Source organism: Lagenorhynchus albirostris, chromosome 7, assembly GCF_949774975.1.
Source record: "Lagenorhynchus albirostris chromosome 7, mLagAlb1.1, whole genome shotgun sequence".
NCBI classification, from domain to species: domain Eukaryota; kingdom Metazoa; phylum Chordata; class Mammalia; order Artiodactyla; family Delphinidae; genus Lagenorhynchus; species Lagenorhynchus albirostris.
Genome location: NC_083101.1, coordinates 114,296,687 through 114,313,601, shown reverse-complemented (window position 1 = coordinate 114,313,601; position 16,915 = coordinate 114,296,687). Strand labels below are relative to the sequence as shown.

The window sequence follows — 16,915 nt, the reverse complement described above, 5'->3', positions numbered from 1 at the left end:
GGGCCTCGGATGTCAGTGGGGCTGACATTTGAGCAGCAGCTCCCGGTGAGACCTGTGTGTCCCCAGGAGGGTCCCAGCTGTCCACGGTGATCTCATGCTGAGATGCTACCTGGAGGGACTTCCCACCACCAGAACCTGCCTACAGCCTGGAGGCCTCAGAGACCTGGTTCCATCAGCAGGAAGCAGTGTCCCTGTGGCTGGTACCGTCTCTCCCCGAGGCTGAGCTCCACTGAAATCACGAGTGGGCTGGGTGAGCCTGGGCCTGAAGAGGAATTTCTGTCACCCACCTGCTGCAGAACCCCACACCAGCCTCGGAAGCGACCACTGTCTCTCTCCTGAGCTATTTATCTCGCTCACTTCAGAGCCCATCTGATGAACAATCTTCCTCCAAGTATGTTTTACGATTGCAAACAGCGAACCTCAACCCTAACAGGTTTAGGAATCACACAGTATCCCTCTAAGATGACTCCACACCTATAAGAACTGATCCGTTATGTGGCGATGCCACAGTTTTTCTCATGGAGGGAAGTTTACAGCTGCAGCCAAATGTAGTCCTGCTCTGTCACAAGTGAAAGAGTGAACAGGAGTTTCCAACAGAGGGGCAAAAAGATCCAAGCTGTACTTTGGGAGAAATAATGTATTGATAAAGCGTTAGATGCTGTAGGCACAGAATAGCCTAGAAACATGGAAGCCATCCATCCACAAGACTAGCCCAGGTGGAAGGGGGGGGGGATCGCAGCCAAGGATGAGAGACGACCTTGCGGGACCTTGCAGGTGAGCTGGTGGGGACAGTGCGGGCGAACAGGGGCCCACACACTTCAGTAAATATTGCCCTGAAACTCTGAGAGCCTTAGGAAAATCTCTGCACAGCTGGAAGCTGAAGACTGTCCTAAGCTCTGCAGAAACGGCTATACTGATATTGTGACATCAATACTGCTAAACCCCTGTAAAAATTAAACTGTGCAAGTGTCATCATACCGTCAAGGAGAAAGTTCTTTAAATTCATAGGTTAATTCAAATGTAAAAATAGTTAAACCCAAGAACTACAATAAAAAAAGGTTTTTAGGGCTTCCCTGGTGGCGCAGTGGTTGGGAGTCCGCCTGCCAATGCAGGGGACACGGGTTCGTGCCCCGGTCCAGGAGGATCCCACATGCTGCAGAGCGGCTGGGTCCGTGAGCCATGGCCGCTGAGCCTGCGCGTCCGGAGCCTGTGCTCCGCAACGGGAGAGGCCACAACAGTGAGAGGCCCGCGTACCGCAAAAAAAAAAAAAAAAAAAAAAAAGGTTTTTATTCAACCACAAATACAAATCAGAAACACTGCAGTCTAATCCAACAACAAAAAAGTGAAAATTAGTTATTCAAGTTCAACAGTTAAGAACAAATGGGTTTTAATTACACATAAGACCACCCGTACCTAGAACTACCTACTACTTACAAGGATTACTGCTCACAAAGAACTTACTTTTGGAGTCCAAGGTGAGAGCTATGGAGTCAGGAAACTTGAGAGCCATTCAGGGCACACACACAGGCAGACCAATTAGAAGTCAGCGAATAGCTTTCAGCTCAGAAAATGATTACGTGAACAGGAACATACATGTCCCAGAGCCCCATGGTCGTCAGCTTCGCCCTAGATGACATTTGTTGCTTTACGCTTCTTCTGATCTGGGTAGCAGGTGAGGGAGCCACACCCGAGGCCAGCGTGAGCAGGGGACCAGCAGGAGAAGTGCCTTTGTCACCTGTGACCTTGGTGACCCGGCCTCCCAAACCACAAGTCAGACCAGCAGCACGTGTAAATAAAGAGGCCCTCAGTCAAAGAATAAACACAAGGCTTTCGGCAGCAAAGGCCAGCTGGCTTTCGGCTACTCAGCAAACAAAGCAGGTCTGAAACTGGACTTCCAGATCCCACCGCCTGCCCTATAAGCTGTGGCGGTTCTCAATGATATTCAAAACTGGATGCATGGCAAAGGTTCAAAATGCATCCCCCCCCCGCAAATACTTCCTATTCGCGAGATGTCTTCTCCTATCTTTGACTATTAATTTGCTATCCGAATTAAACACGTCATTCCCCACTGGCAATTTTCCCGTGTTTTAAATTCTTTTACTTAGGCAAATATGTGAAATAAAAAACTAACTGAAAGCATTCAATTCTGAAACCAACGATTTTCAGCGACAACACTAGCAAGCCAAGCAGGCCTGTGTGACCAACAAGAAATTCTGAGGATAACGTGATCAACATGATGATCTACCTAAAACCATGACTTTCCCTGGGGGTGACTTTCAAATGTCACAGCTTCCAAACCAGCAGCGCCTCAGTCAGACCAGCATGGAGTGTGCCCTTGATTCACATAGTTTCAGGAAGCCCAACAGTCCTTTAAATACAGCGTTTAACATCTGAACTCCAAGAAATTATGTTTCATGTCAAAGAAACATTTTGCAGGTCATACGAAGGTAGTGCTTGTTGATACGATGTTCCAGAAAAGCTGTGCCTCAGGGAATGTTCATTGAGGTGAATGTGACTGCCCAGGGACTTGGGGGAGAAGCGCAGGTGTCACCAGGACGGTCCTACTGGAAGACTATAACTTCACCCTACACTGTACGCTACAGAAGGCCTAGAAATATCCCCGTATTCTAAAACTGCTCTTCAGCAGATGCTAATACCATGTGTCCAGGCAACTAGCAAGCCCATATTTCAGACACTTGAGAAGACACTGCCTAGAAAGCCCCGCGTAAATATTCTGAAAGTCATGGAGTAAGCTGGTGATAGACGAGTCAAAATGAGCTGTGATTAAGGTCCCTTAATCAAATTACTATTTTAGGAGCTAGAGCTAGTAAGCATTTTACCAGATTCAGGAAGCTAATGGCCTGCAATGTTTTATCTATCTCGGGACACAATTAGATTAAGTTGTTGCATTTCTGGCCCTCCTCCTTCTTTTATTCCTGCTAAATAATGGGCTTTTCCTTATGCTAAGAGTAAAAAACCCACAGAATTATCTGGAACATGCAACACATACCAGAATAACTATAAAATATAGAAATTATTAAATCTTAAGTCACTCCATATTCTCTTCAGTATGGCAGCTAATTAATTTTGCTCTTTTGTTACAAAACTCTAAAAGCAGAGAATTCGTGTTCAGTGAAATAGTTCATACTGAATAACGTCAAAGAAATTCTAGACGGAGAAGTCTCCAAACAGAAGTAGACAACAAAAGTATTTTAAAAGCAAGACATGCTCTAACCTATCTTAAATATGATGCAATTTCATTTTTTAAAAAAATCAACGGTGTTCCATCAATCTTTGATATTCAACATGGGAAATGTAGAAAAATAAGTGATCTACCATGGACAGAACTTGGCAGGCTGCGTCAGCACCCATTCAACAGTGATCACACTTAACAGGAGTAGGTGTTGACTGTATACAATAAAAATTTCTGGATTTCTAGTCTAAAATTGTAAGACATAATTCCTTTTCCACTTTCTTGACTTTGAAAATAAATCCACAACTGTAGCAGGGGGAATGCACGCACAATGGTGCAGAGTGGTTCCCAAAGATGCTATAGGTGTCCTCAGAAGCCCAGTCACAGCCACATAAGGACACATTACTCCTCCTTTTCACAGCACTCCTGCCCACCAAAGATATATTCAGAACTGCACTGTGATATCGAAAAAACTCATTACTAAGTAAAAATGCTGGTACTATGCCTGGTCACATATACTATGCCTCTCCGGATAAAACGCTGTTCTACTGGAAGTCTTCTATTGTAGCTTCAAGATGAAATGGTCAAACTATAGTAATATCACTGTAACTCCGTATAAGAGACACTCCCTCCATAATCGTAATAAAAATGCCAAGTCTTTATCAATTTATTGGTCTAGCAGACAAGAATCAAAAAGATGGTAATTGTGACCATTTAAAAGGACCCAACATAACATTTCAAATGAAAAAAAAAACTAATTTCAGTTGCTTGTAATTACTCACTGAAAGTGGTCAACTGTTAATAAATAAGAAACAGACAAATAAACATGATCTTTAGAGCTAATAGTCTCACTAATCTTTTTCTTTTCTTTTTTTTTTGCCATACGCGGGCCTCTGACTGTCGTGGTCTCTCCCGTTGCAGAGCACAGGCTCCGGACGCGCAGGCTCAGCGGCCATGGCTCACGGGCCCAGCCGCTCTGCGGCATATGGGATCTTCCCGGACCGGGGCACGAACCCGTGTCCCCTGCATCGGCAGGCGGACTCTCAACCACTGCGCCACCAGGGAAGCCCAGTCTCACTAATCTTAAGCAGGTTAATTAAGCTTGTTGAAACTAAGTCTTCCCCATTTGTAAAACATATATCAATAATGTCTACTTCTCAGGTTGGTAAAAAAATAACGATAAAAATGGGCAAAGGACTTGAATAGACATTCTCCAGGTGACATACAAATGGCCAATGGGTACACGAAAAGATGCTCAACATCACTAATCATGGGGGAAATGCAAATCAAAACTACAGTGAGAGGGGCTTCCCTGGTGGCGCAGTGGTTGAGAGTCCGCCTGCCGATGCAGGGGACACGGGTTCATGCCCCGGTCCGGGAAGATCCCACATGCCGCGGAGCGGCTGGGCCCGTGAGCCATGGCCGCTGAGCCTGCACGTCTGGAGCCTGTGCTCTGCAACGGGAGAGGCCACAACAGTGAGAGGCCCGCGTACCGCAAAAAAGAAAAAAAAAAAACTACAGTGAGATACCACCTCATACCTGTTGGGATGGCCATCATCAAAAACCAGAAACAAGTGTTGTTAAGGATGTGGAGAAACTGGAACCCTTGTGCACTGTTGGTGGGGAAGTAAATTGGTGCAGTCACTATGGAGAACAATATGGAGGTTCCTAAAAAATTTTTAAATAGAGCTACCATATGAGCCAGCAATCCCAATTCTGAGTATATATATATATCAAAAAATTGAAAGCAGGATCCTGAAGACATATTTGCACACCTATGTCCATGGCAGTCTATTTCTACAGCCAAGAGGTGAAAGCAATCCAAGTGTCCATCCATGGATGAATGGATAAACAAATGTGTGTGGTGTATACACACAGTGGCATATCATTCAGCTTTAAAAAGGAAGGAAATCCTGCCATTTGCAACAACATGGATAAACTCTGAGGGCATTATGCTCAGTAAAATAGCCAATCACAAAAAGACAAATCCGTACAACTCTACTTACATGAGACTCCTGAAGTCATCAAATTAATAAAAGCAGAAAGTAGACGGGTGATGGCCAACGGCTGCGGGAGGGGAACAGGAGTTGTTTACCAGGTGCAGTTTCAGTTTTGTGACATGAAAATGCTCTAGAGATGGTTGTACAACAACGTGGATACACTTAATGCTACTATACTATACACTGAAAAAAGGAAAATATGGTAAATGCTATGTGTTTTTTACTACAATTAAAAATATTTTTTAAAGATTCTACTAAATGTAATTATATACTTAATATGTCTGGCACCTAACAGACACCGAAAAATAGTAATTATAGGCCAAGAAGCATCATACCGCAGTGTGAGATCCAAAATGTTGGGACTGGGGAAGCCCTGACTGGTCCTTGTCAGCCCAGTGACCCAGGAGGAAAAAAGGTCAAGGTCAAGGCAAACAGCTCACTGGAAATAATAAGAATCCCTTCCGTGGGCACAGGGAGTATTTCCAAGAAATACTGAGATGGTTGAAACAGGCCCAGTAGTGACCTGTATCTTTTTCCCTGTACCCGTCTGGCCTCCTTCCTCCCAGCATCCCTCCCGCCCCTGTGATAAGCTGACATCCCGGCTGCCCTTGGAGAAGGGAAGGGTGCCATGTCCCTCACTCCTGGCCTGTGGGACAGTCCCACCTGGCCACCTGCGATCCTTTCCAGCACAAGCTGTGTGTCCCCCACTCTCTCAAGTCCCTCCTGCTGGACAGAAAGTGGCCACTGATGGAGACCCGAGAGGATGACTGAATCCCAGGCCTGGACCACCCGCTTCCTGAGGGCCGGTTACACGGTGAGGAGGTGAAATCCTATCTGTACCCAGGCACTCAGATTCAGTCCCCTTAGGCAGGAACTCAACACATCGCTACCTGAAAGACCAGCAATTGTAAGTGAGGCAGAAGTGACGAAAATGAATACATCTGGATGCGCCGTGAACTGTCTGGACTCAGACGCATATCTATGAATTGAAGTGCAGTAGTCACATAAGAGAGGGGGGACACTGGGTTTGATATTACCTAGTGGGCAGCAAAAAATCTCTAAAGGCTTTAGAACAACAGTGTTCTGTGGTCGAAGAGAAACTGCAGAAGAAGTAGATGGATTGGCAGAGGGGATGCAGGGATGCACAGCATGACAGTCCACGGTCAAGTGGACGTGGTCACAGTGGCCCAGCACGTCCACCGGGGCACACTGTGGACTGACGGGTGAAGGCAGTTCAGGATTTGACACGTGACATTTTATAACAATTAAATATTCATTCAAATTACAAAACTGGGTGGGGGGTGGCCAGAAAGGGAAACGGTCCCTAGAAAGCACACAGATCTGAAAGGCTTTCCCTGCGACCGGGCAGGTGACAGGTGAATCTCACATAGGGCTCCTTCATGGTCAGTGTTCTCTAATCTTTACTCCCAGCTGGTCACTGTGCGGATGCCCATGAACTGCAGGGGTGTGGGGTGGAGAGAGCACAGTCTACTGTGGTATAGAGTTCACAGCCCCACAGGGCAGGGAAATCTGTAAGCTAACAGAAGTAGAAAGAGCTGAAAAGACTAAAGGATGTTCATAGATGGAAAGACGCATGTAAATACTCCAGGAGCGTATGGGACTTGGACAGTGAATGTAGAAGATTCACAGATTGCTTAAAAAATAAATACAGAGAATAAAATAATTCTGGCCCAGATCATGAAAACTCAAGTTGTATAAGGACAGAAAATGTTACTCTGAGTCAGAGGCCTGAGATCTAAAAGCAGTCTTACATGGAAACAACCTAAATGTCCATCGACAGATATATGGATAAAGAAGATGTGGTGCATACATACAATGGAATATTACAGAGCCATAAAAAAGAATGAAATAATGCCGTTTGCAGCAACATGGATGGACCTGGAGATTATCATACTAAGTGAAGTAATTCAGAGAAAGACCAATGTCATACGATATCACTTATGTGTGGAATCGAAAACATGACACAAATGAACTTATCTACAAAGCAGAAACAGACTCACAGACATAGAGAACAGACTTATGGTTGCCAGTGGGGAGGGGGTGGGGAAGGGGCAGAGTGGGAGTTTGGGATTAGCTGATGTAAGCTAATACACATATTCAAAAGGATGGATCAACAACAAGGTCATACTGTATAGCACAGAGAACTATATCCAATATCCTGTGATAAACCATAATATAAAAGAATATGAAAAAAAGAATGTATATATAACTGAATCACTTTGCTGTACAGCATAAATTAACATTGTAAATCAACTATACTACAATAGAAAAATAAAATAAAACCAGTCTTATTGTAAGAGCAGGAAAATAAATGCTTTATAGCAGTGCTTGCTGTTCCTTTTGTATATCTAGCTAAAAGTTTATAAAAGTATATCTAGCATAGAAACCCCAACAAGCTAACTTCCCGTAAGAACCAGGAGAGCACACAGGGACCACACACGTAACAGCAAACCACACACGTAACAGCAAATCACGTTCTCAATTCATGAGATGCGGAAAACTTAACCAGAAAAAAAAAACACTGATCCGTGTCTTAACATTTTAGGGGGACTGTCTGCTTTCTAACTAACATATAAAAATAATATCTATAATACAATACACCAACACCTTGGTTTTCTAATTATTTAATCTTTTACCTATTTGAAGAGGCACAGGTAAACCATACATACAACACATATACATTTATGCACAGACCTCTATGTACATACGTATACACATACAGAACATGGATTCACACATACATACAGAGTAACTTATTTCTCAATCCTCTTGGTTACACTTTCCTAATAATTCACGAGCAGTTATGAGAGCTGGAGACTTAAAGTGTTACCCACGCCGCTAACGTCTATCTGTCAGAACGAAGCCAGGGCAAATCGACTCAATTTTGTACTCGGTTCAGGCCTCCTGACGGGGTCTGACAATGCAGTGTCAGCTCCACCCAGGAGCCCCTCTGCAGAAACGGTAGATCCCTGGGCATCGTCTGACCTGCTTCCTCACATGATGCTGACTTAACTAAACCCACCCTACACCCTGACACCGTGGTGAGTGGGGGGGGGGCAGGGCGGGGGGAATAGTGATAAGAAACAGGGATGTGGAGACTGTATAAAACCAGTGCTTAAACAGGGCCAGGGCTTAACCAGGGCCATGGCTTAACCAGGACCCTGATGACCAGGAGAGGTCAGGATGCTGCCTGGGGATGGCCCCTTGCTGCTGAGGCCACTCATTGGCCCATGGCCTTTAAAGCCTGTTGCTTCCTTTAGGAGGTCAACCGCCTGTCTCTCTAGTAACCCCCTGATTTCAACAATATGAACAATAGTCCAAGATAAAAAAACATCTCATGCTATAGTCTCACCAGCTCCGATCTGCAAATGTGGACACTGTCTACAAAGGCTGCTATGGATTTGGACTTTTTTTTTTTTTTTTGCGGTACACGGGCCTCTCACTGTTGTGGCCTCTCCCACGCACAGGCTCAGCGGCCATGGCTCACGGGCCCAGCCGCTCCGCGGCATGTGGGATCTTCCTGGACCGGGACACGAAACCGTGTCCCCTGCATCAGCAGGAGGACTCTCAACCACTGCGTCACCAGGGAAGCCCACGGATTTGGAATTTTAAACGCACTGTGGCCCACTGTCATCAAAAGATTAAAAGACAGAGAGAAAAACAATCGTGAAAATGCAAGGAATTAACTGTGAAGAGTTCCCAAGAAGACCCCATGTTCTCAACTGTGATAAAACATAATAGTGTCACATTTTAAAATGTGGTTTCATAGTGAGAAGCACTAAAAATACACTTTTAAAAAAATCAGAATTGGATATCCATTACTGAGAAAGTATTCCTGAACAGAGAGAATAATGGTCTAATGTGTTAAATTTCCCCAAATTGTTAAATTTGATTTTTGGTGCATATTGTTGAAAAGCAAAGTAATACAAGTCTTGCCTACTATTAAAGTACCACAAAAGGGGTCATTTCACAAGACATATGAATATGAACTCATCACACCATACACCTTAAATATATACAATTGTATTTGTCAATTATATCTCAGTAAAAAAAGAGCCTCAGTTTTGAGGGGACACCAGGTAGTCAGGACACACAGCCAGGGCCCTTTGTAAACCTAAGAAACTCACTGAGAGGGGTCTTTTAAAGATTTCCATTGTCTGAACTGTAATGCCTTTTATTTTTATTTTTTTAACATCTTTATTGGAGTATAATTGCTTTTCATTGTTGTGTCAGTTTCTGCCATATAACAAAGTGAATCAGCTATATGTATACATATATCCCTATATCCCCTCCCTCTTGTGCCTCCCTCCCACCCCCCCATCCCACCCCTCTAGGTGGTCACAAAGCACCCAGCTGATCTCCCTGTGCTATGCGGCTGCTTCCCGGTAGCTATCTATTTTACATTTGGTAGTATATGTAAGTCCATGCTACTCTCTCACTTCGTCCCAGTTTACCCTTCCCCCTCCCCGTGTCCTCAAGCCCATTCTCTACGTCTGTGTCTTTCTTCCCGTCCTGCCCCTAGGTTCGTCAGAACCTTTTAAATTTTTTTTTAGATTCCATATATATATATATATATGTTAGCATACAAGGTGAAGTAAGTCAGAAAGAGAAAAAGAAATACTGTATGTAATGCCTTTTAAATCAAGAGTAGTTTCCTTGGAATAGGCACAGAAACCATCCTATTTACTTTCTAACAGCTGTGTCCCAGTTAACAGATGACGGGGTTGGGGGGTGCTTTATTCCTCAGCAGCCACTAAGGACGCGGAAACATCCCCCCCACATCAGCCTTCTCTCTCAAATAATCTGTTCGCTCGAACCCCAACTCAAATGAAAAGGGAAAGAAAAAAGAAGTTCATAAGAGTTTGAGATTAGCAGATGTAAACCATTATAGAGAGAATACATAAACAAGGTCCTCCTGTAGAGCACAGGGAACTACTGATATACTCAATATTCTGTGATAAACAATGAAAAAGAATAAGACCATATATACATACACACACACACGTATAACTGAATCAATTTGCTGCACAGCAGAAATTAGCACAATATACTTCAATAAAATTTTAAAAACAAGAAGTCCGTAAGTGTTTACTTACTATTCAGTATACCCAAATCAGGCATTTTTAAAAGACCAACTTATAATTTGAGTGCCTCTGAGACACCTCGACCTACATTTTACATTTTCACAACACTTCACATGTCCCTTAATTTACGTTAAGGTTGCATTTTTAAAGTTAAATTGTAAAACTTTACTACCTACTGCTTCCGATACATCTAAAGAGTATTAAAAATTACTCAAGGAACAAATGTAATTGAAGTTGATTTCAGGTTTTGCAACACAAATGGTAACCACTTCTTAAAACAGTGTTCAAAACGAGCCCCCGGTTTTTAATTTGTTTTTTGAGGTGATGGAGTTGTGGTTATGATTTTTTTTTGACTCTACTTTTTATTTTATTTTATTTTTGGCTCTATTGGGTCTTCATTGCTGTGCACTGGCTTTCTCTAGTTGCGGTTCGCGGGCTCTAGAGCACAGGCTCAGTAGTTGTGGCGCACGGGCTTAGTTGCTACGCGGCATGTGGGATCTTCCCGGACCACGGCTCGAACCTGTGTGCCCTGCATTGGCAGGCAGACTCTTAACCACTGCACCACCAGGGAAGCCCCTTAAGACTCTACTTCTGTGGAGCAGTTTTCGGTTCACAGAAAAACTGAGAGGAAGGTACCGAGATTTCTCATATACGCACTGCCCACACGTGCATGAATCTCCCCTGTCACCCTCCCCACCGGTTGGGACATTTGTTACAATGTTACAATTGATCCCACTACAGGAAACATCATAGTCACCCAAAGTCCACGGTTTACCTTAGGGCTCACCCTTGGGCTTGGACAAATGTACAGTGACATGTATCTACCATCTTACTATCATACAGACTATTTTCACTGCCCAAAATATCCTCTGTGGTACATGTATCTTTTCAAATTATAGTTTTCTCCAGATATATGCCCAGGAGCGGGATCGCTGGATTATATGGTAACTCTACTTTTAGTTTTTTAAGGAACCTCCATACTGTACATATCTGAAGAAAACGAAAACACTAATTCCAAAAGATACACACACCCAAATGTTCACAGCAGTATTATTTACAATAGCCAAGACATGGAAGCAACCTAAATGTCAATGGACAGAGAACTGGATAAAGAAGTTGTGGTACATATATACAAATGGAATACTACTCAGCCATAAAAAAGAAGGAAATAATGCCACTTGCAGCAACATGGATGGACCTAGAGATTATCATACTCAGTGAACTAAGTCAGACAGAGAAAGACAAGTATCATATGATACCACGTATATGTGGAATCTAAAAAAATGATACAAATGAACTTATTTACAAATCATAAACAGACTCACTCACAGACATAGAAAACAAACTTATGGTTACCAAAGGGGAAAGGTTGGTGGAAGGGATAAATTAGGAGTTTGGGATTAAAATATACATACCACTATATATAAAATAGATAATCAACAAGGACCTACTGTATAGCACAGTGAACTATACTCAGTATCGTGTGTGTGTGTATATACATATATATATATACACATACATACATATATCTTGTATATATATATATAACTGAATCACTTTACTGTAGACCTGAAACTAACACAACATTGTAAATCAACTATATTTCTGAAAAAAAATTTTTTTTAAGTATCTTTGATTAAAAAAAAAGATTTCTCTGTGATCCACCTATTCATCCCTACATCTTCCCCCTACCCACCACTCCCAGATATTTTTATTGAAAAAGAAATGTAACCCAGAAGCACTGGAATTTCAATTTAAGGACAGAATTCTGATTTGATTATATGAGTTATTTAAAATTAGCATGACCAACACTGCCACTTTTGCTAGATTTTATTGTACTGCTGCCAACATACAGTATCCCTCTATCATTCCTAATTAGTATATGTCTTCCAGTGAAATCAATAATATAAAAGGTTGATGGTGGTATTATATCATTCACTGCCGATTAATTTATTGGTTTCCAAATTCCATACTCATTTATTACATGATAAAGAGTATAGTTTAATTGACTTATAAATCATAAATGTTTGAAATATATAATATATAAACCATGTGATTCATGGTTTCCTTTTAATGATACTGATATCCAATTCTCCTAATAGACTGGTGTATATATTCATGTTTGCAAAAATGGGGTGAGGGGGTCTCTACCCTGTACCTGGTGAAGGTCGTAGTATTCCCACAATTCCCCCACTGAGGAGTCTTGGGTTCTGGATTTTATCACCACTCAACAGAACTAAAAAAGTAGAAAATGCCATGCAACCAGAGTATCTACTTAACATACCCCGAGGTTGAGAGTTTTTTGTCTGCTTTATTTCAACATCTCATCATTATACCCTGAATAGGCTGGCTCAATCTACCACACTTATTTTAAAATGTGTTGACCTCTTTCTATCTTCAAATTAAACTTTTATTTTTCCTAAAACATGGAGACTAGAATCTCTACAGGAATTTTATACCAATAACCAAATATAATATATCCTTTTGATTTTCAAAAGGATACAAGTGCTCTGTGTCTATACATCATTTTGTACACTTTAAAAGGGCCACAAAAGTTTATTCAAAGAGCGTTGCTAGTACAGGGTATAGAGTGGTCACAACTACTTGAAGCTGCTCCTATGTTAATACTTACTCACTGTAAGCTTGCCTGTGGTTCTCTTATTTCTCTGTGATTTATCCTGAGGAAACTGGGAAGATGACTCATCCTTCACCACCGAGTCATCAATGATCCTGCTTCTTCTGTTCACCTACTCTCACATATTTCCTAACCATGGTCTTTATTTCTAAAGCTTTATTATATAAAACAATTTATATTATATAAAACCTACTTCAAGACATTTATTTTTAAAAATCATTCAATTAAAATAGAATGATTAATTGTATTTTCAACTATTATTCAAAATAGTTTTCAAATATTATTCGAAAGAAGATGTATTTCCAGCTTGCATTAAGGAGTGACTTCTAAAATAATGGTAACTGTGTAAAATAGCCACAAGACGGTAAGAATTCATTTCAGCAACAATTATGCTGAGAAATCTCAAAGCTTTTTTCTAAATGAAATTAATTATATTTTAATGGGAGAAGAGCACTCAACAGAAGTGCTTCAGTCAAACTGTTTCCAAAAGAAGAGGTTCAGATTTCCTTGTTTCTTTGCCTTTATAAAACTGAGTATGCAGCGCCATTATTTAAGATATCAGAGCTGAGGCAGAACATTTAAAGGTAGATTCCGTGCAGTACAGAGTTGTTTCAAGCAATGCCTCCTAACCATGTGTTCCCAGTTTAAAATGAACCAACCAATAAACAACATTGTGAAAAAGACAGAAAGAAATTATCAAGCTAACAACTCCCCAAAACATAAAGAAAATATGTAAATTGCCACTGGGGTGGGTGGTCTAAATAAGGATCCAGCGTGCATTCTGCATTGAGACCTCACACTGTCAGCACACCTTTTATCATGCTAACAATAAGCTACAGGTGGTTCAAAGGGGAGCAATCACTTATCTCCTGCCTGCCCTCCAGAAGCCATCCACAAAATTTAACTGTCTTACTAAAACGGTAAGCCTAAAACCTTGCAGAAGTTTTTCAAATAAATCCTTATTACATTTGCATGTATATTTGCACGTACTTCAAACACGTCTGCCAAAAAAAAAAAACCTCAGTAAATCCTTTACTTAAATTTAACATATAATTTTGATGGATTTTGCCCCTGAGATCACATAAGAATAACTGCAAACACGATAGCAAAATAATAGTCTACTTGGTCTCCGTAGAAGCTGGCTGCAGGAATCCTGGAATATTTAATCCTTCCAGGCCACTCAGCTTTCTCAAGTCGTTTAAATCAAGCACATTTACAAACTGTCCGAGTATAGACTGCTTTGCTCTTAATAATTCAATAAAGTAATTTGAATGAAGTCAGAGAATACTAAGGTATTCAAGATTTAAAATATGTTTTAGAGAAGGAAGCATAAAATCCATTTTCTAAAGATTTTTAAAGTAGCCATTCAGCAACGAAATGTCATAATAGGAAGCATTATTCGAACAGTTACAAATGTTCAACCCAAATGAAGGCAGGATGAATAGAAATTTTCCCCTAGGTTTAGAAATATCTCATTCGCCTGCTGGCCTTTTGGATCGTATTCGACGTCAGCATCAACTTGAATAAAACAGGAGTGTAAGGGGTTCGCCGGTACAAGAAATTGTACTCAGCAGTAAAATGTTGCTTAGGCTTCACTCACAGGCATGTAAGACAGAGCCCTGCTAAATGCGACCATCATCGTTTTCCAGCACCTATACGCAGGCCTATTATCAATGAGATGCTACGTCGAATTTTAAGTAAAAATGAGCGTTTCTTGCGGAATCCGGCTGCCAGAATCGGCTCCACGTTGGGCTTGGCTTGTCAGCCACTACTTGTGAGGGGTATTGCGAGCGGCTGGGGGTGAAGGGCGCAGGATGAAACTAGCCCGAGCTTCCACTCACTTTCCCAATTTTCCAAATGAGGACGGAGTGTGATCTGCCCGAGGGAGCAGATCCGCCCCTGCGCACGAGGCGCTGCGGGCGGGGTCCTGAGGGTCCTCAGGTGTGCGGAGCGCTGCTGGCGTCTGCCAACGCGACCACAGAGGCTTAAGTGGGGCGGGGGGAGGGGCAGCCCCACCGGGACCACCGCGCCCGGCCAGCGGCTGCGCTGCGTCCGCGTGCGGTGGACACTGACCAGCAGGTGCACAGCGACCCGCGGTCGGGTCTCAGGTACAGGCTGCGTCTCGATAGACCTCATCGTCCCTGAGGAAGCTCCCAGGTAGGATGCGGGACTTGGGGGTGGGGGTCCCCAGGTTAACCCTATCACTGCCGCCCCGGCAGCCCACCCTCGCCGCACAGTCTGCAACATCGTGATCGAGTGCAGGTCCTCGCCGGGTGTGGAGGCTGACGCTCACCGGGGCCCCAGACACCCGCCGTCCCCGGGAGCGGGCGGGCGCCAACGAGCCCACACCTTCCCGCTCCCGCCCCCCAGGCCACCGGGTGCGCCGCCAGCCGCGGGATCGAGCCCACCTCAGCGCAACGCCTCGCCAGCCCCCTGGCCGTGCCTGCCAGCGCCAGGCCCCGTTCAAAGTTGGGCAGGTGGCACTTTGCGAACCTTTGGGGGCGGGGAGAGGACCGTGGGGACCTGGGGACACCCGGACCCCGGGTAGGCGACCCCCCAGCACGGCGCGGCCTCCAAGGCGCCCACTTCCTCCCCGCGCCCCAACCTGACCCCCACCCCGCCCCGGGCAGCGCGCTCGAGCGCGGGAAGGCGCCGACTTACGTCTCGGAATCGGTTCCACTGTCCGGCCTCCCGGTCGTACTGGGACACCGTGCTGAGCCATTGTTTGTCGTCCAGAAAATTGCCGCCGGCCGGCCGGCCCGCGGCCGCCGCCAGAGCCTGCGCGCACCAGGCGGCCGCGCACACGCACAGCACGGCCGGCGCCCGGAGCATCTGTGGACGGAGAAAGCGGGGCCGGTTCACACGAGGGCCCGGACCGCGCGTCTCGGCCGGGAGCTGGGTGGGGCGGGAGGAGGTCCGGCGCCAACCCCGTGGGCCGCCCGGCCCCGCCGGACGCACTGTACACGCTCCCGGAGCCGCTCCCGGTTCCCGTGGCCGCCGCCGGCCCCGCGCGCCCGTGCCCACCCGCGGCCGCCGCTCGGTCTGCGCGCCCCTCCGTCCTTCCCTCCCCCATCCACGCTCCTCTTCCTCGCCCCGCCTCCTCGGGACCCCTCCCCGACCCCTCTCCCGTCCCGCCTCCTCCGGGCCCACCTTCCTCCCCGGATCCGAGCTGCGGGCGCTCCGGATGCGGCTCGGCTGGAAGCGGAGGACGCGGCGCCCGCGCGGACCCGCATCCGCCTCCCGCCCCCTCCGCACCGGCTCCGGCGCGGCCGCCGACCGGCCTCGCTCCCGGGGGCGCGGGGCTCGGGAGGCGCTCGGCACCGGCTCGCAAGCTGCACCGGGGCTCGCGGTCTCCCAGCCGCTGCCCTGCGGCTCCGCGCTGTGCGGCCGGAGAGGGACGCGAGCTGAGGACGACTCGGTGCGTCACCGTCCGGCTCCTCTGACTGCCCGCCCCGGGGGAAGCCGCCCGCGGGGCCTCAGGGATGCGCCGGAGCCCAGAAAATTTTAGCTACGTGTGCGTGAACTTCATGTTAAAGGGCGGAAGTTCTTTTCCTTTCCCTTCTTAAGGAGAGAATCTTCAGTACGTGGGGCGCGTGAGCCCGCCCCCATCCCTCACGTGCTGTACCGTATTCTCCTTTCATCAGAACGCCTTGGCTGCTGTAGTTTACGCTCTAGGACTTGAACCGAAAACTTAAAAGCCCAGTCTGTGTCTCCCTACTGCACCATGGAAGAGAGCTTTGAAACTCATTTTGCCTTCCAAATCTGCATTTATGACAAAATACTCGGCTCCCTCTGGCTTCTCCACATATTCTAAATAAACTGGAAGGAAATCAGTCATTGACCCCCTGTGAGCAGAATCTGACGAAGACAGACTCTCCCACAGACTTAGATGATGTAGGCGAAGTGAACATTATATGCATATCAGAAGATCCACAGAGGCTAAAACACTGCGATCACGTTCTGTATCTCTGTGTGAATCGTT

The 16,915-nt window shown here is 45.2% G+C and overlaps 1 protein-coding gene across 4 annotated transcripts in view; it reads right to left on the bottom strand.

The window, feature by feature from the left end:
* SPOCK3 (SPARC (osteonectin), cwcv and kazal like domains proteoglycan 3) overlaps window positions 1-15,765 on the bottom strand; it is a 432,576-nt gene extending 416,811 nt beyond the window's left edge. For all 4 annotated transcript variants that reach the window (XM_060153639.1, XM_060153638.1, XM_060153640.1 and 1 more), the window contains exon 1: window positions 15,595-15,765. In XM_060153639.1, the coding sequence (XP_060009622.1) occupies window positions 15,595-15,765 (171 nt within the window). The remainder of the gene's footprint in view (window positions 1-15,594) is intronic.
* Between the last annotated feature and the right edge of the window lie 1,150 nt (window positions 15,766-16,915).